The sequence below is a fragment of the Penicillium diatomitis genome, assembly GCF_028827545.1.
Source record: "Penicillium diatomitis strain IBT 30728 chromosome Unknown utg000015l_segment0_segment0, whole genome shotgun sequence".
Lineage (NCBI taxonomy): Eukaryota > Fungi > Ascomycota > Eurotiomycetes > Eurotiales > Aspergillaceae > Penicillium > Penicillium diatomitis.
Window position 1 is genome coordinate 275,846 of NW_026623187.1, and position 15,963 is coordinate 291,808.

Below are 15,963 nucleotides of genomic sequence, written 5' to 3' on the forward strand. Positions count from 1 at the left end.
CCTCTCTCATTTTCCCGCAGAACAGCCATGTACACAATCATCGCCTAGAGCGCGAACCCTGCGATGATCTCGCTTAAGTATCCTATTTGAGAGTCAATATTGTTTGTTTCCAGTCTGTATCACAGTAGAGTATCAAGTCTTCACGCACTAATCTCTTGTTATGGATTTATATTTTTCGTATCAGCCTCGCGTCAACTGAAAGTCATTCTTCTTACACACATCGCGTCTTGCTCAGCGTCAACAGATAATCCATCATTCGTATCATCTCCGCTCGCGTCATATTTGATGAGGTTTTTCTTCTGCGCAATTATCAAAGGTGGAAAGTATCTTTCTGTTATATGATCATGTTATTCCATCTGACGTTACCATGCATATTATCCTTGGGTCTCTCTTCTTCTATGCGCCGAGACTACTTTCAAAGCCCATGAAGCTACAGGGCTTCAACGAATTATCACTGCAAAACATGGTGTGTATCTTCTTTTCACTCACCCACGGTTTATCATATCACTGACTTGCCAAAAGCATCAGTCGAAGCTCAAAGCACCCTATGTCGTGATTGTTGCCTGGCACAGCTATTGCATTCATCATTACATCTTCTTCTTCTATACCAACAAGGACCTGGAATGGAAGCGCCCCATATGTCCTACTGTACGGACTAGGTAGATGGACGACTAAACACATCTCTTCAATGACTGCTCCATACAGATATGACAGAAAGGTAAGTCGTCTTCTATCATTCAACATGCTCTGCCAGATATATACCCAAGCCCGATGATGAGAATGTGCCTCCTGAATACCGATCACCATGTGGGCGAATAATCTTTCTCATTTTGATGGGACACTCGATGGTCCTGTATGCTTAATGACCTGAGTTTTGCGCCTGCAGATTGGCATTGAATGATTCTTCATCCAGCTCAAGATGTCGTAGGAAACGTATGAAGTTCCGAAGACTCGACACAGACTCCATCAGCCGAAACCCATTCTTCATTCAACATTTCAACGACATCCTTGACACTTTTCAATGGTGTCCTTTCAAGTCTTCACTCAGGATAACCTACGGCATCAATACCTGCGCAGGAGGGGCTTTACACTTGTCATGTGAGTTGCCAATGGGACCATGAGACTAAGCCTCATTACTGATGCAAACCCTACACTACCTAGCATTTGTGCAGCTGCACCAACTTCTCCACCTTCGTCCTCACTATTTCCTTGGCTTTTTCTGTTTACAGTGACTTGAAACTTCAAGCGGAATATGTGAGTGATGTCGATGGCCACTTTCTATGTTCCAAACATACCCATCATACAGAATCCTTTTCTCCATGCGGATCAAGTTTGCTTAACGAAACTTTTTTGCACGCCTCATCGAGTTCCATAGACACTGACCAAGTGCTCATCTGTGACTTGAACTTCGTGAAAAAGGGAAGTATTCATTCTACGGGTATTGGAATCGCAACAGGATATATTCGCTTTTGGGGCTCATGATGAATGGTTACCGGTTCTAAAATATCCATTTTATTTGAGAAAACCTTGAATTTCTGAAGCCCTCAAAAGCCATCTTCCACCTTGAACCCGACCCTTGTCATTACCATTGAACACATGGAAAGTTGAGACTAACATTCTGCTTCTCTCATTTAGATCAGTACTCGGTGAAGCCTTACGTCCTTCGATCCCCAAATCTCATATACACTGACCGAGCACTGCTCAGCTGCGAATTGAAAGTCAGGGAAAAAGGGAAGCAAACTTTCCGCGGGTGTTGGCATCACAGCAGAACATGGATGTTATCTCTCGGGGCCTATGATGAAATAAAGATGTTCTTCTGAAACATCGATTCAATTGACGAAAAGCTTGAGGATCTGAAGCCCTTGAGGTCTTCATTCTTTTTTTTGCCTGGCCCTTGTCATTGATATCAAACACGTGGAGATCTGAGACTAACATTCTCCTTCTAGAACACAGGCTCCTCTGATAAATCTCACGTCACCGGCTCTGGGGTATATACATACGGCATATAATAGACATGTTGACAGTCCCTGACCAAATGGCAGAGCTGTGGTATCAGCATCAATGAATCGATGACTGCATCTTGCTCTGTGCAGAGCTGTGGTATCAGCATCAATGAATCGATGACTGCATCTTGCTCTGTGCAGAGGCTGTCGGTCAAGCCCTTAGCTGGTAGTTGCGGGGCTTTCACTCAACGCAACCATATATCCTATACATCGTGAGGAGTGTTTATGCGTGGCATTGCGGAGAGATGTATCCAATTTAGGTTTGAAGCGGATTAGAGATCTGCGAGGTCCTAAACCTCGGATAGCTAGATCTTAATTCCTTCTGGATTCGCGGATATCCCTATTTAGCCCTTAATAGATTATGGAGATAGTAGATTCTACTATTTATTATTATGAGAGTCTAGAACTATCTAGCAAGAAACAAGAGTAAAGATACAGGCTTTTCAACCCCACTCCCATCTTCTCGTGTATCGGGCTTGCCTACGATCAGAGAACGTGCAAGCTGCAAATCCTAGTCGCGTGCTAAGCGACTTTGAAGATTGTCGTTAGAAGCGGTTTCATTACCGAGTGAACATGAGTATGCGACTGGTAACGTATTTCCGGATTTGATTGCCGTTACACCCCAAACCCACACAAATCCAGCAGGACATCTTCACTTATCAGCAGACAGAAGCCGATCGACCAGGAGTGTCCACATGTAGATTAGACATGTCTTCAGTCCTGACATCTCGACTCCGCTCAATCAAGGTTATCCCACAGCAAACCATCAAGCAAAGCAAGCCCTGCATCAAAAGCCAACAAACCCAAATTTTCCCTAAGATGAAGCCTCAGGACTATGAAACAGAACGTGCGCATCGCGCATGCGGAAATCCGTCGGGACACCGAACCCCGCGGGTGAGGATCGCGAGCCGTCCACCATCACAGGTACATTGATTGCCATTTCGCCTACATGAACAATTCTTGCAAATCCTCTTCTTCCTGAAAATCAAAGCTCAAGTAGAGTTGATCAATTCAAACCACTTAAGCAGCAAGTAGGAAAGCCCGTCTCTTCAAAACTTCGAAATCGCTCCATCTTCGACTTTCCCCACATCATCTCTCCTTCAACGTCTAGAGATCGCACGACGTCTCCGTTTGCACCGTGCTCTCAACCCACACAACTGATTCGCTCGATAAGCCTGATCCATAATATAAACTACATCTCCGAAGCTCACTGTTTGAACCCAGAAAAAGATGTGTGCCCCGAAACTTTCTTCAAGTGCTCGGCGCGGGTCGATCATTGCCCTTTGAATAATCACGGGTAGGGCGCCGGTGCGACCTCAAAAACGCCAATCAACACTGTAAGTGTCGCGACGTGCCGTGGTTACGGTTGGTGCGCTTTGCTCTCAAAGTCCCGTCTTGCTCTTAGCGAGCATGCTGCAGATCGGCGGATATTCCAGTTGAAGGCTAGGTTGGCGCAACACACGGAAAGATGTTGATAGGTGCATGAAGGCTTGCGCCTGAGATCAGCTCCTCAGTGGTGAGGATAGGGAATGTAACGCTGTAAGGTCCGTTGATTGTCTGCGAGGTTCTGGTGTTGAGCAACGAGATGCCAAGTCCTTTCGAGGGAAACTTAGCGCCAAGAGGGTTATGCAGCTGAGTCTTGCTACAGATTTGGCAAGTATAAAGCAGGTGAATTTTCCCTTGAGTATCGAGGAATAGATTCAAGTCAGTCAGCCAGCTTCACTCTCGACTTCCCCCCATTCTTCAAATCTCATCTACAAGCCTCCAACATGCAGTTCTCTCAGGTATTTGCCTCTGGCTCAGTTACACCATCAATTATCTGCCTTTTTAACGCAATCCTCCCGTTCCCTTCTTAGGTACTGGCTCTCGCCACTCTCTTCATCTCTACTTCCGTTGCTGCGCCCGTCGAGGTCGTCGAGCGTGCCTGCGCCTATACCTGTGGCTCCGTCTGCTATAGCAGCAGCGCCGTCAGCAACGCCCTGAACGCCGGCTACGACTTCTACTCCGCTGGCTCCACCGTCCACAGCTACCCTCACCAATATCACAACTACGAGGGCTTCGACTTCCCCGTCAGCGGCACATACTACGAGTTCCCCATTCTCAGCAGCGGCCGAGCTTACACCGGTGGCTCCCCGGGCCCTGACCGTGTGATCTTCAATAAGAATGATCAACTGGCTGGCGTTATTACCCACACCGGTGCTAGTGGCAACAGCTTTGTGTCCTGCTAGACGGAGAGATGACAATCGTTGAGTGTTGATATTGGAAAGTCAAGGACATAATACACACATGAGAATATGACCTGAATGGCAATGTTGCTAGGGCTGTTGAGAGCCCTGTCTCCAGTTCCAGATGACGAAAAGAATGTAGATGACTTTCTTTCACGTAAACACAAATGGAAAAGCATCGTGTAAACATGCTGTGAAGTCTTCCTTGAATCTAGGTACATGTAGATAGAACAGCAATCGACACTCGCATATAGAAACTTGAAGTTTCCATATGAGATCTCGTCGTGGCCGTTGTCCCGTACCAGTCATACGCAATTGACTTCTGAATATTCAGAATCCTATCACCAGAAGTACCGAGGTCGTCCCATGCTCTTTAGTGATCGAACACCGAAATGGTCAACAATCATTAGGCCCGGGCCGGACCGCCGACCGTCAGTTGACAGGCACATCTGCTCTTGTCGTAGTTGTCCTGACGGATTGGTGAATTTGAAAGTCAGACATGGCTGGATGTCAAGTGTTTGAGCGAAGGTCGAATCTGTCATTGGTAGAGTGGGCCATGCTCTGCGTGCTACGTGACAGTTTAGGAAAGAAGAAGCAGGATGAAAAAGAGTGCGGAGGTTGAGACGAAGTATTCCAAAGTATTTCATCTGTTGGGCACAGACATCCCCGGACTATTGGCGGTCCGAAACGGCAAGGGGTCAATCATGCGGGGGCGAAAGCGGAGAGGCAGGAACGGAAGCCGTGTATTGCGCGAGAATTAGATCATGAAGACCCTTCAACACATCGTACAAGCTTCAACAACAATGTCTCATAACACGCACCTACCCCAAATTGCAATAAATTTCCACGTCAAATCCACCAGGACTTCTCGATCAACACCCGTGCAAATGTGCCGTCACCGCAAAAAGCATCATCCCAAACTCATCAGCCGACATGATCCACCGCTCGATTCTCCCTCGCCTCTTTTCTGCGGAAGAAGCATCCCCATCAGGAGCCTTCCACAGCTCTCCAATCGTCAACATGCCATCTTCCCATCTACCCAAATGCCGATTGTACTCCGAGACCCAAGCGTTGCGGTCTCTCGCAAGCCACAGAGCCTTGCTCTCGGGAACAATCACCTCGGCCAATTCGTTGTGCATGACGTTGGGAATGTTCTTGGAGGCGTTATAGAGGCTGATGAAGAGATACATGGTCAACAGCGTGCGGCGCTTTGCTGATGCGACAATCCATGACTCCCAGTCAGGTCGACTCTGGGTATTTTCAGCGGGGCAAACTGACGCCTCGCTTGGCGGAGAAGAAGGCCAGATCTTGCAGTCTTCGAATGTCGACGTCGTCGATTAAAGAGATCTCGCCGAGGGGGAAGGAATGCGCCATAAGGGTGTATATCAGCAGGGCTTGGAAGGAGCAGAGTAAGTCAAAGTCGCTGATAAATTGTTGCTATCCATGGGAATGAGAAAGGCGCGTCAATTTGCGTTACAGTTTCGTCGAAGAAGTCTCCATCTGAGACTGCAAGGGAACTCACCTCAGCAACCAGTCGGTCAATCTCATTCTTCAGCGTTGCTAGTACCATGCCCTCACTTCCGGGTGCACGACTCATCCACAGCCGAACCAAAGACGAGCAATTTGCCAGAGCAGGTGATGCCGGCACTCTGGTCAGTTGCATCGGGTGAATGAATGGGGGAAACTGCATCTCATCTTGCAGCTGACTCGGGTACGACCTCAGGACGCACGATAGGTACTGCACCGTGAACACGTGAAAGTGCGTCGGTGCCGCGCCGTCATTGACCCCGAAGCCCAGTTGTGGCTTCAACCACCGATCTCGAATATTATCGGCTTCGAGCATCGGCACGAGAGCCACATTGTGAAACTCGAGGGGTATGGTGCTTGCGAAAGCCTCTGGGCGGCTAACGTGTGATCGGGCAGTCTCGGAGCTCGAGAGGGCAAGGTTGAAAAATCCCGAATTAACTGGCAGCTTTGAGCCTGTGGAAGGTGGTGGGCTTGCGATGCTAAACAGATTGCTCTGTGTCGGGGTACCGCAGCTGCTATCCGGCACCGGGGGCGTTAAATCAGGCGAGACATCGAGGGTCCCGTCTGGGTAGATTCATTCCTTGCCCTGAGTTGCACATCGACTGCAGGTGGGCCTTGCTCGCGAGCATCGTTTTCTGGATGCTCGGCAGGCTTGACACGCGGTGGTGTTGGGCCCTGGAAGCGTAAGCATGCTGCTCACTAGTCTCTCAGCTTGCTGACAATTCGAGGTGAGAGTAAGATCGATGACCGGATCAAGGTAATGTCGAGGTCTCTGCGAGAAAGGGACTGCCGATGACCGTCTCCCAGATTTCGACCTTTGTCAAGACGACAGATGTAAGTGGGAAAATGTAGAAGAGGCAAACGCAAACCTTCCAGAACGCACGGGGTGAACAGGACTTCTCACCACCCAGATTTGTCCAGGAGTTTCTTCTTGCGTGGAGACGAGTGTGTCCACTTGTTGCTTCTCGAGAACCACTGATAAGATCAATCGCTATCACAAGTCCATCTATATATTCCGTCCTGGAACGCAGCCGCAAGCCCGAGAGCTTGAAAGCCCATTCGGGCTGAAGACACGTAGTGCTTGATATGACTTGACTGCGAGAAATTTATCTTGAAACGACATACGGGCTAAACCCAGGCGGACCTCCGACATTGAAAGTGGCTTGAGTCTGGACAGGTGCGACGTCGCTGATCTCGGTACATGGATGTGTGCGTGGGAAGTATTGCTTCCAGGCGCGTCACGCACGGTAAACTCGGGAGTATGTGTACCGCATGCGCTTGCTCTTCTACCGCGACGTATATGGCGGCGATGAGTCACCTGGGCTTGAGGCAATACGTAGTTATGTACTAGGTAGTAAGTTAGTATAGATGATATGGGTTCATTGGGAAATATTTTTGCCTGATAGAGCTCGCAACACAAGTTATATCAAAGTACTGCCCAGTCTCAGAGCCTAGTCAAGACTCCATCCGAAGTCATGATCTGAAGAATGATTGACTGAGATCTAAATCGTGATAATAATGTCCCTACGATCTAAATCGTGATAATAATGTCCCCTTAACCGATGCCATGCAAAACCCCCAAACAAGAATGTCCACAATAATGGAACAAAAGAGGGCGCCCAGACAAAAGACATCCAAACAAGAAGGGCTTTCAACCCAACAGAGAGATAAATAGGTGGCCCGAATTCGACAAGCCCAAGTGATGGACAAATGGGCAGTCGCCGCATACGGCATCATGGTCCTCTTCACACCCTGGTTCCAAGCATCTACCAGCCCTCGTCCGAATCTTCATAGGCCTGATCTTGACGGCCTTCATAGTAGGCCTCTTGACGGGCCTCCATGATCTCTTGCTCGCGCTCCTCCTCACTTTCTTCTTCCTCGGAGCTGCTTTCTTTCTCTGTACAATAGGTGGGAAAAAGGACCCATGATCAGCTTCTTTTTTTTTCTTTTCACATTTTCATTGTAGAGTTCGGTCTAATTGATGTTCGAGACTTACCGACTTCATGTTCAATGAGAGCCCCGGCAACACCACCCAAAGCCAGACCCGCAACACCCGCGGCAATATACTTGCCCGCATTGCTCTTCTTCTCCTCGGGAGGCGGCGACTGCACATAGCTATCATTTGCTCGGGTATCATAACCCATAGGAGGAGGACCGGGTGGAGGCGCGTAATATCCAGTATTCTGGGGAGGCGGAGCCATGTCGCGCGAATCATCGTTATAATATCCGTGACTCTGATTATCGAGGGGAGTTTCCCACTGCGCGCGGCCGGTAGCATCTTCTACCCAGAAAGCACGGCGCATGTTTGGTTCCCATTCCTGGTGCCAGCCCATGGGCAGAGATGGAGGTGGACCCGGAGGAGGGCGGGCCATGGGAGGAGGGGCACTGTATGTAGCGCGATCGTAGGTGGGACGGTTGTCATAGGGGGCAGGAGAAGGCCCGTTGTTGTAGGAGGGCGATGGGGAGGGTCCGCTGTTATACGGAGCTGGAGAGGGCCCACCGTTGTACGGAGCTGGAGATGGGCGGTTGTCGTAAGGAGTAGGAGGAGGAGCGCCGTATGTTCCGGGAGGACCTCGGTTGTCATATGGAGGACGCTGGTCATATTGGCCCGGGGGGGGAGGGCGAGAGTAATCACCATAGTACGACATTTTGGTGGATGGGAGTATGTATGAAAGGGAACGACGGAGGAAGGTGAGAAGGAGGAGGAGGAGGAGGAGGAGGAGGAGGATTATGAATAAGAAGAGAAGAAAGGAGACGGAGGAAGTAAAGAGCTAAAAAGGAAGAGACTGAGGAGAGCAAGTGGACGGAGGGCGGATTTTACAGATCTACCAGCTGAGTATGGCAGGCACCACCCTTTTTGACAGCGGAGATCAGGCACACGGAGTACGGCTAGCTTCGAGGGGAGCCACAGCTATTTGCGGCTAGTACAGCAGTGTACAGTAGTGCCGTAACTACTAAATCCAACCTACTAGAGTAGTAGAGTCTAATAGTAAGACTCAGTTGTTGCAGCCTGCTAGTCCTTGTACAGTACTGTTGAACCAAGAGGTATTACCTATAAAGGATTGTCAACAGAGTGGGTATGAAAACCATCAAGACAATCGGCTAGATTAATATACGCTACACTCGGCGGTTCAACCCGGAGCGATCCACTCGCATCTATTCAACTGAGACGCTTCTCTGCTCTCGGGGTGACGACGTTACAAACTGTACGATCTTATGGTACACGGTACCCGTAATACCGTAATACCTTAGAGCTGATCTAATAGTCACGACTCACTACTAGGTAGAGTGACTACAAACATACATTCTTCCTCTTCCTCTATATACTCGGCCCTCTGTCTTTGGTCATTCGTCATATTGTACCCTTGATCCTCCTACGGGGGTCATACAACCGGGACACCACTTGATGATAACGTAGTAAACAGTGTTTACCATCATCAGCAGACCTTATCACGCAGCCCCATTGGGGCGACCGAAAGTGGAGTGGACGAGACATGTAGGCGCTGCAACAAGCGTTGAACTCGAGATGAGGTATATCCCAGTGCCCACCCGCCGGACGCATGGGTGAATGGTCAAATGATTGTGTACCCGGAGGCAGATGGATTTGGTGGCTGGACATCTTCCTTGCCAAACCCGAGCCGAGAATACTGAACACTGAACACTGAAGGATCCGTCTTCACTCTTCACTGTTCGCGATTGAGGAGAGTTACAAAAGTTGAAAAAAGGGGGGAAGAGAAAGAGTGGGGGAGCGGGCGCTACTATCAGTTGGAAGTCCGGATGTTCTGAGAACTTCGGTATCGCTGGCGCCTTCGGGCCGCCCGCCTGGAAGGTCTCTGGATATGGTGGAATTTGGACAAAATACGAGTGGACTAGGCAGATGCGATTCTAGGCGACTTGGCAAGTGATGTTTTCTCCATCTCCGGTCCCCACGCGACACTTTTGCGTGGAACACGTCCTTGGCCCGCGTTTGATGCCAACATTGTTGTTCATGGTATGTGTGCAAGTGGCTAGTGTTTCAGGTCTGGCGATCAGGTGAGAATGTACTTGATGCCGAAGGGACTGGAGTAATATCCCGCTCGTGGATCATGTATATTGTATACCCCTCTTGCCTCGGCTGCGGGGCCCATCAGAGTCAAGAGTCAGACAGGGTAAGTTTACCCTCGATAGTTTACTGTTGCCGAGTCTTGTCAGGCAATCTATGGCCTATGCAGACTGAGGTACGGATCTATATGGGATCGACATTATTTGATATAGTATACTAGACAGCATAGATATACACATCAAGGATATATTAGTATACTGCAGCCATACAGCGACATGTCTCGGGGTGAACATGTTGAACGGGTGCAGGTGGAAGCAGATGGAAGCAGGTAGGTTCGATACCTCGAGAACATGAAGCTAGACTTGGACGGAAGCCTCGGAAGGATCATCGTTCCGCGGGCTGGCCATGAAGGCTCAGGAGTAAGCCACCAGACTCAGCCGGCCAGCCCTAACTGACAACGGTAGCACTGTCGATCTGATTGATTTGTCACCTACACCGTTGACTTAGTCACATGACCAGGTCGTGACTTCAAGCCCCCTCTCATAACGGATGAGTGCCATGAGTCTTCAAAGTGCAAAGCCAGCTGAACAACGCACAATTTCTCTAGCATGGACTGATCCAAGGACCTGCAAGTAAGCCGAGCAATAACGTGGCACACTCACAGGCCGTCAAAACGGGGGAGTCGCGGGGCACTGCCACTCGGAAGACCACACGTGGCTGGTGTGCCCCGGGTTCACTGTCCAAGGGTCCACCATAGGGGATCAAGTGGGTAACTGGGTATATACTGTAGTGCTCAACTACTCATAGTAGTAGAAGCAAGTTATTGACCGGATTCAGTACTATGACAGCTGCCTAGTGGCTAATGGCTAACTTAGTAGGCGAGTAGCCAGTGGCTACATTCATCATGGATGAACCTGGAAGCGAGCGCCAAGGTCAGGTGGAGGTGTACATCACCGTCATCGCGCTATCACCTGCATGGGGCGGAGATTGGAGACCATCACAGGTCCCAGGTAATTCCGGTACAGGGTTTACGATTTACGATTTACGATTTACGATTTACGATTTACTATATCCTTTTCACTATTTCATATTTACTAATTCCTGTCGGGTATGTCAGAATTGAGATTATACTGCAAACTGGTGCTAGCGTTGTCGCGTAACTAATTTCTCAATTTCAAGGAGCCAGCGATAAATGGCGCCAAAGACAATGCCCAGATTTATGATATAAAAGCCGAGATCCGTGCTTCCCACCGCAGCGTTTCCCATCGCACCCGTGTTCCAACCCATGTCGGGAACCTTTGTGACGAAGAAAGAGTCGGCGGACGGCCCAGTCAATTGTCGGTGGACGAATTGGATTAGCCTGCTATTGAGCTGGCGGCGTCGCCACCCGGATAGTAGAATGCTGCCAGTCTAATGAAAATGTTAGTAGGGTTCACCGATGGCGCCACTAGGACTCTTCGGTGGGACAGGGACAACGTACGCAATGATAATATAGGCAGCAAGAAGGAGCGAGCCTTCGAGGTAGTTGCTGCGACCGTCCAGGACGAGGAAGTTGACCACAAAGGCCGTGACGAACAGACTGATGGTCTCGAACAAGGTAAAGTACAAGGTCATGTTCTTGTCCATGCACCAGCCCAGAATGACGACGAGCGGAGTGACGAAGATGGCTGCAAGGAAAATGACGGTTAGATAGGCACGCCTGTGACAAAGCTAGGAAAGCAGACAGCGCAACTTGACACCTACCAATCTGAATACTACTGCCGACGGAGACCCCGATTGACAGATCCATCTTGTTCTTCATGGCCACACTGACGGCAGTGACGTGCTCGGCGGCATTACCGACAATGGGCAAGATGATCAAACCAATAAAGGTTTCACTGATCCCAGGTGAATTCTCCAGCATCTGAGGAATGGCGGCGACCAGGAACTCCGCACAGGCGGCGACGAGACCCGTCGAGAGAAGCAACATGACTATCGCAGCCGTGCGCGACATTTCAGGTTCCTCATCACCGTCATCATTGCCCGCACGCGTCGTGTCGGCCGGCCTGGTGGCTCGGGCAGCACCACGTGCATAGAGAACAGCGTTTCCAACTGTCGGCTGACGGCTGACAGGAGCGGGAAGGGAGTTGCTGCGAGAAAGACCCGGGCGCGGAGCGTCTGCTCCTGCCTGAGCCGGCGCGCCTGGTCCCGGCGTGGCAAAGACCGTGTTCGACAGAAAGGACGGAAGAGGACCAAGTGGCAAACGTCTCTTCGGCTCAGTCTTGGAATTGACGGCCGCAGTCGCGTCGGGGTTGGGGTCGGGGTTGGAGACGGTAGGGTCGGTGAATACGGGGGTGGAGCGGAAGGCTTTCACTGAAGGTCGGGCCCCGTCCGTAGGCTCCACCGAGCTACCCGCCCGATCGAGTGTCCGATCCATTTTGCGTGCTCTGCGCTGCCTCTTGCGTTCACGCTGGCGCTCGCGGGCGCTGGGAACACTCGACACTTGAGTCACTGGGTTACCAAAGTCTCGAGAGAGGAACTGTGAAGGTTGGCCCACGTCCTCATCGGCATCGTAACGATGCTCATCGACAAAATCGATCACACAGGAGTTGACCTCTGCATTGGTGATTGAACTGTCTGCCGAAGCTTGAGGCTCGTCTGCAGATGGGTTCCTGACCATGGGCAGATTCGAAGTAGTACCCTTGGAACTGAGGCTGGACTTGCGACGGCGTCGGTTCTTCATCGCCCTCTTGATTCGCTTGGCTGTGGTCCAAGAGCTAGTGGTATGGACGGATTCGTCGCTGGAGCTGCTGGAGGAGTCGGAAGAGCTGTTCATGAACTCCGCGAGAACTCCCGGATGTGACTCCTCATCAATGATCTGCTGAGGCGTGCTAACGTAGAGATAGGCATGAGTCCGGAGCTGGAAGACAATGTAGAGAATGTACACAAGTAAGAGCACCACGCTTGTGCCCCGGCTGACTTTCAGCGTGTACTTCTCGGCGTCTTTTTGGTCGCTCCAAGATGCATGGAATGCAGTGGGCAGAAGAAGACTGGTGACTGAGAGACTGAGCAAACATGCGCTCATCTGCGTCACAGTGCTGTTGTAGATCTGTTCCTGGAATCGCAGACCACCGAGTAAGAATGCCATGCCGAGAATGAGCAGCAAGTTCGCTAGGATAGAACCCAGCAAGGAGGCCTGGACAATTCGAATCTCGTTTTTGACGAGGGCAATGATGAATATGATCAATTCCACAGCATTACCGAAGGAGACATTGATCAGAGCACCCATAGTGTCACCCAGCCGGCTGGCAACGCTTTCGGTTGCATGGCTAAGCAATCCCGCCAGTGGGATAATAGCCACTGCATTCAGAGCAAAGATGACGGCAGGATTTAGCTTTGCAGCCTCGGCAGCTATACCCGCAGGTACAAAGATCAACAGCACATTGACCCAACTATGGCAGATGGCATCCTTGGTGTGAATGACGAAGCGGATAGAGCCGAGGCGCATGCGAGTCCCAAGACCCGGCTTTTTATTTGTATGAGATCTATCAACGGGTGTGGCCATTGATGCCACACCCTGACCTGAAGAAGTCACTTGATCATCTTGCTGGAGGACAGATGATTCCTTGGAGGGCTGAATTTCGGGTATTTGGGTGGTCGTGGGATGTGTCGCGGCAGCGTCGCCAGGTTCGTCTCGTGAAGATGCGTGAGCTTTCGCCCACGAATTAATACGGTCTGCAGGAAAAGTGGTCAGTGGGTGACATTCGGAACGCGTTCGTTCATGACAAGTTGGCCGGTCCAAGCCTCGGACCAAAGACCCCTGAGAGGACTTGGTATGGGGAAGCGGAGAGACCCAGGGTGTCTTTGGCCTCGAGCCGCACGTCAAGGAAGGGGGGGGGGGGGGGGGCTCACTTACGCATGTATCAGAGGAACCAGTAGCTGATTCAGTGGAAAGTGTCAACGGAGTCTGATCTGAAGCACGTGTGTTAGTAAGGGGAAGAGTTGTCTAGGGAGACAAGAGCCCTGGTAATGGGAATCGAGCGAGGAGGAAGAAGGAGCGGGTCGTTTCGTATTTAATCACGAGCCTTGGCGATTCTCTTGGCCCTGGGAGGGTATTGCAGAAACAGGAAAGGTGGACCCAGAGCCCAGAACTGGGGCTGTGAGTTTGTGTGTGACACGCCACGGATTGCCCGCTTTGTCTTAACGCTCTCTTCCCACGCCAAGCAAAACACGGGACATTGTTAAAGTACTCGAGTTGGCCGGTCATTGACCCCAGTGCCGTGGAATAGTCAGCATTTAACGCTTACTGTCAACTTGTCGTCAAGGGAAATCCTTTTTTTTTGCCGTCGTGTCGTGATTCGAGTCTTGAGATTTGTATGATTTTCTACTCTCTCTAAAACACCTCGATCTGGGCCTTGAGTCACGAGAGTTTGTGTTGGGTATTATTCTATTGTACCCGTGGAACCTAGGCTCTACAGAACAGGCATAATGACGCGTTCACACATTCGGATCCCCCTAAGGGGCAGAATGGGTGAACAGATATGCGCCTTACCGCGCAGGTTATGATTCTTAGCAAGGACATCAGTGGGAGAATCTCAGCCAAGAGGGCTTAGGGGGAGTGATCAGGATCCATCTTGACGTGGCCAAAACATCCAGTTGCACAGCATGATTGGGCGGTGAATTCGGACTGGGACATTTGATGGTCCCAGGAATGGATGTCCACGTCGATCATCGCGCAGTTGTCGCAGTTGTTTCGGACGGTGATGACAACCTGGCACCGAGTGTTTTATACACAGTTTGCCTAAGGACGGGGAAGTGAATATCATGCGATGAAACATCCCTATGAGACAAAATATTGAACTTGTCATGCACGAGCTTTTCCACAGCGATCAAGCTAAATATCTAGGGCTACTCTATGCGCAGAATAATCATCCTGCCTTCCTGGGTAAATGGTGAATGGCTGACAATTCTATAGGCGGTGAACTACTATGAACACTGATTAACATCCATTTTGACGCTACACGAATCATAAAACGAAGCAATTTGCAAGACTCGTTCTCGCCGGGCCACTGATCTAACTTTCGGCATCACGGCCAATCACGACCCTGCGATCTAAGCTTCTATGATGTCATCTTATCAAGGCCGGTCTGGTTGCAGTGGTCGCTTGACTCGCTTCATGGTTGATAACTTGACACAGTATTGTTTACACTATACCGGATTGTTGTGGACAGTCATTCCCTTCACTCTAAATGGTTCCCTTGAAGATCATCTCGTTGGTCTGTGAGAATTGGAAGTAATCGAGAGCGAAGATCTTCAACTGACTTATTTTTGGGATCTCTCTGTGGGTCCTCCATCCCACACTCACGTGACTAGTGCATACAGTCGATCAGCCACGATAAAGCAATGAAGGCAATGTGTGAGAATCAGTACCTCGATAAAGGTCAATGAGTCATGAAGTGGCGCTCCATGAAAGACTGCATCCAATCATGCACTACTGCGGCTACTCCACGGTTGGCTGTTCACAAACCATGGGATGAAACCTTCAATAGCCCAGCATCCATGGACCGGAGCTGGAGAGAACGGTCCGAAGGACTGCTCAGCCACACTGACCAGGAGGCCCAGCCACAGTACAGACTGCTGGTTCAGATCGGGATTGCAATCGCAGCGACGACAAGCTCGCGGGACTGGGAGCTTGTTGTGGACTCGTGACTTTATGCACCATTGTGGAAGGGACCAGTGATTCTGCAGAGTGGACCTCTGTATTTTGAGGCGTTCCGCTCTCCTGCAAGTTTACGTACAGATTAACTTTGTTGTGGGTTTCGAGCCCATCCACCGATGGTGGTCAGCAATCAGCATAGCTACGTTGAAGGTCTATTACTCTCCTGTACTACTGGACCACTCCATCAAAGGTATACCTTGCACGTTACGTAGCAAATAGTTGGCTCAAGCGATGTGCTCAACTGCTCATTGATCCTTTGTTTTTTGGTGCATTCTCTTGGCACGGCAACCTACATGAGGACGTTCCCCATCAAGATATTTAGTCGTCACATGACATAGGGCCCTTACTCTTTTGAAGCTATGGCTAGGTAGGCTTGCCGTCGTTGTCGAAATCGGGTCAACGCATGAAGGACCCAGACAAGAATCTACGCTTTACCGTGTCTGAGATGTGGCAGAGCTCAGCTTCTCA

The 15,963-nt window shown here is 50.2% G+C and overlaps 5 protein-coding genes across 5 annotated transcripts; 2 read left to right on the forward strand and 3 right to left on the reverse strand.

Annotated features, from left to right (window-relative positions):
• Positions 1-3,772: 3,772 nt before the first annotated feature.
• N7539_008921 (extracellular guanyl-specific ribonuclease RntA) lies at positions 3,773-4,231 on the forward strand (the record flags this gene model as incomplete). Its single annotated transcript, XM_056938516.1, has 2 exons — positions 3,773-3,787; positions 3,860-4,231. 2 exons carry the CDS (start codon positions 3,773-3,775, stop codon positions 4,229-4,231), a joined length of 387 nt encoding a protein of 128 aa, XP_056785893.1.
• An 869-nt stretch (positions 4,232-5,100) lies between these two features.
• On the reverse strand, positions 5,101-6,908 carry N7539_008922 (uncharacterized protein; the record flags this gene model as incomplete). Its single annotated transcript, XM_056938517.1, has 4 exons — positions 5,101-5,441; positions 5,503-5,665; positions 5,751-6,319; positions 6,881-6,908. The coding sequence occupies 4 exons, from the start codon at positions 6,906-6,908 to the stop codon at positions 5,101-5,103; spliced, it is 1,101 nt and encodes a 366-aa protein (XP_056785894.1).
• Positions 6,909-7,521: 613 nt separating this feature from the next.
• Positions 7,522-8,403, reverse strand: N7539_008923 (WW domain protein; the record flags this gene model as incomplete). The annotated part of the gene is made up of 2 exons (XM_056938518.1): positions 7,522-7,652; positions 7,752-8,403. The coding sequence occupies 2 exons, from the start codon at positions 8,401-8,403 to the stop codon at positions 7,522-7,524; spliced, it is 783 nt and encodes a 260-aa protein (XP_056785895.1).
• A 2,298-nt stretch (positions 8,404-10,701) lies between these two features.
• On the forward strand, positions 10,702-11,156 carry N7539_008924 (uncharacterized protein; the record flags this gene model as incomplete). The annotated part of the gene is made up of 2 exons (XM_056938519.1): positions 10,702-10,807; positions 10,984-11,156. The coding sequence occupies 2 exons, from the start codon at positions 10,702-10,704 to the stop codon at positions 11,154-11,156; spliced, it is 279 nt and encodes a 92-aa protein (XP_056785896.1).
• On the reverse strand, positions 11,153-13,696 carry N7539_008925 (uncharacterized protein; the record flags this gene model as incomplete). The annotated part of the gene is made up of 4 exons (XM_056938520.1): positions 11,153-11,207; positions 11,278-11,464; positions 11,541-13,511; positions 13,693-13,696. The coding sequence occupies 4 exons, from the start codon at positions 13,694-13,696 to the stop codon at positions 11,153-11,155; spliced, it is 2,217 nt and encodes a 738-aa protein (XP_056785897.1).
• Between the last annotated feature and the right edge of the window lie 2,267 nt (positions 13,697-15,963).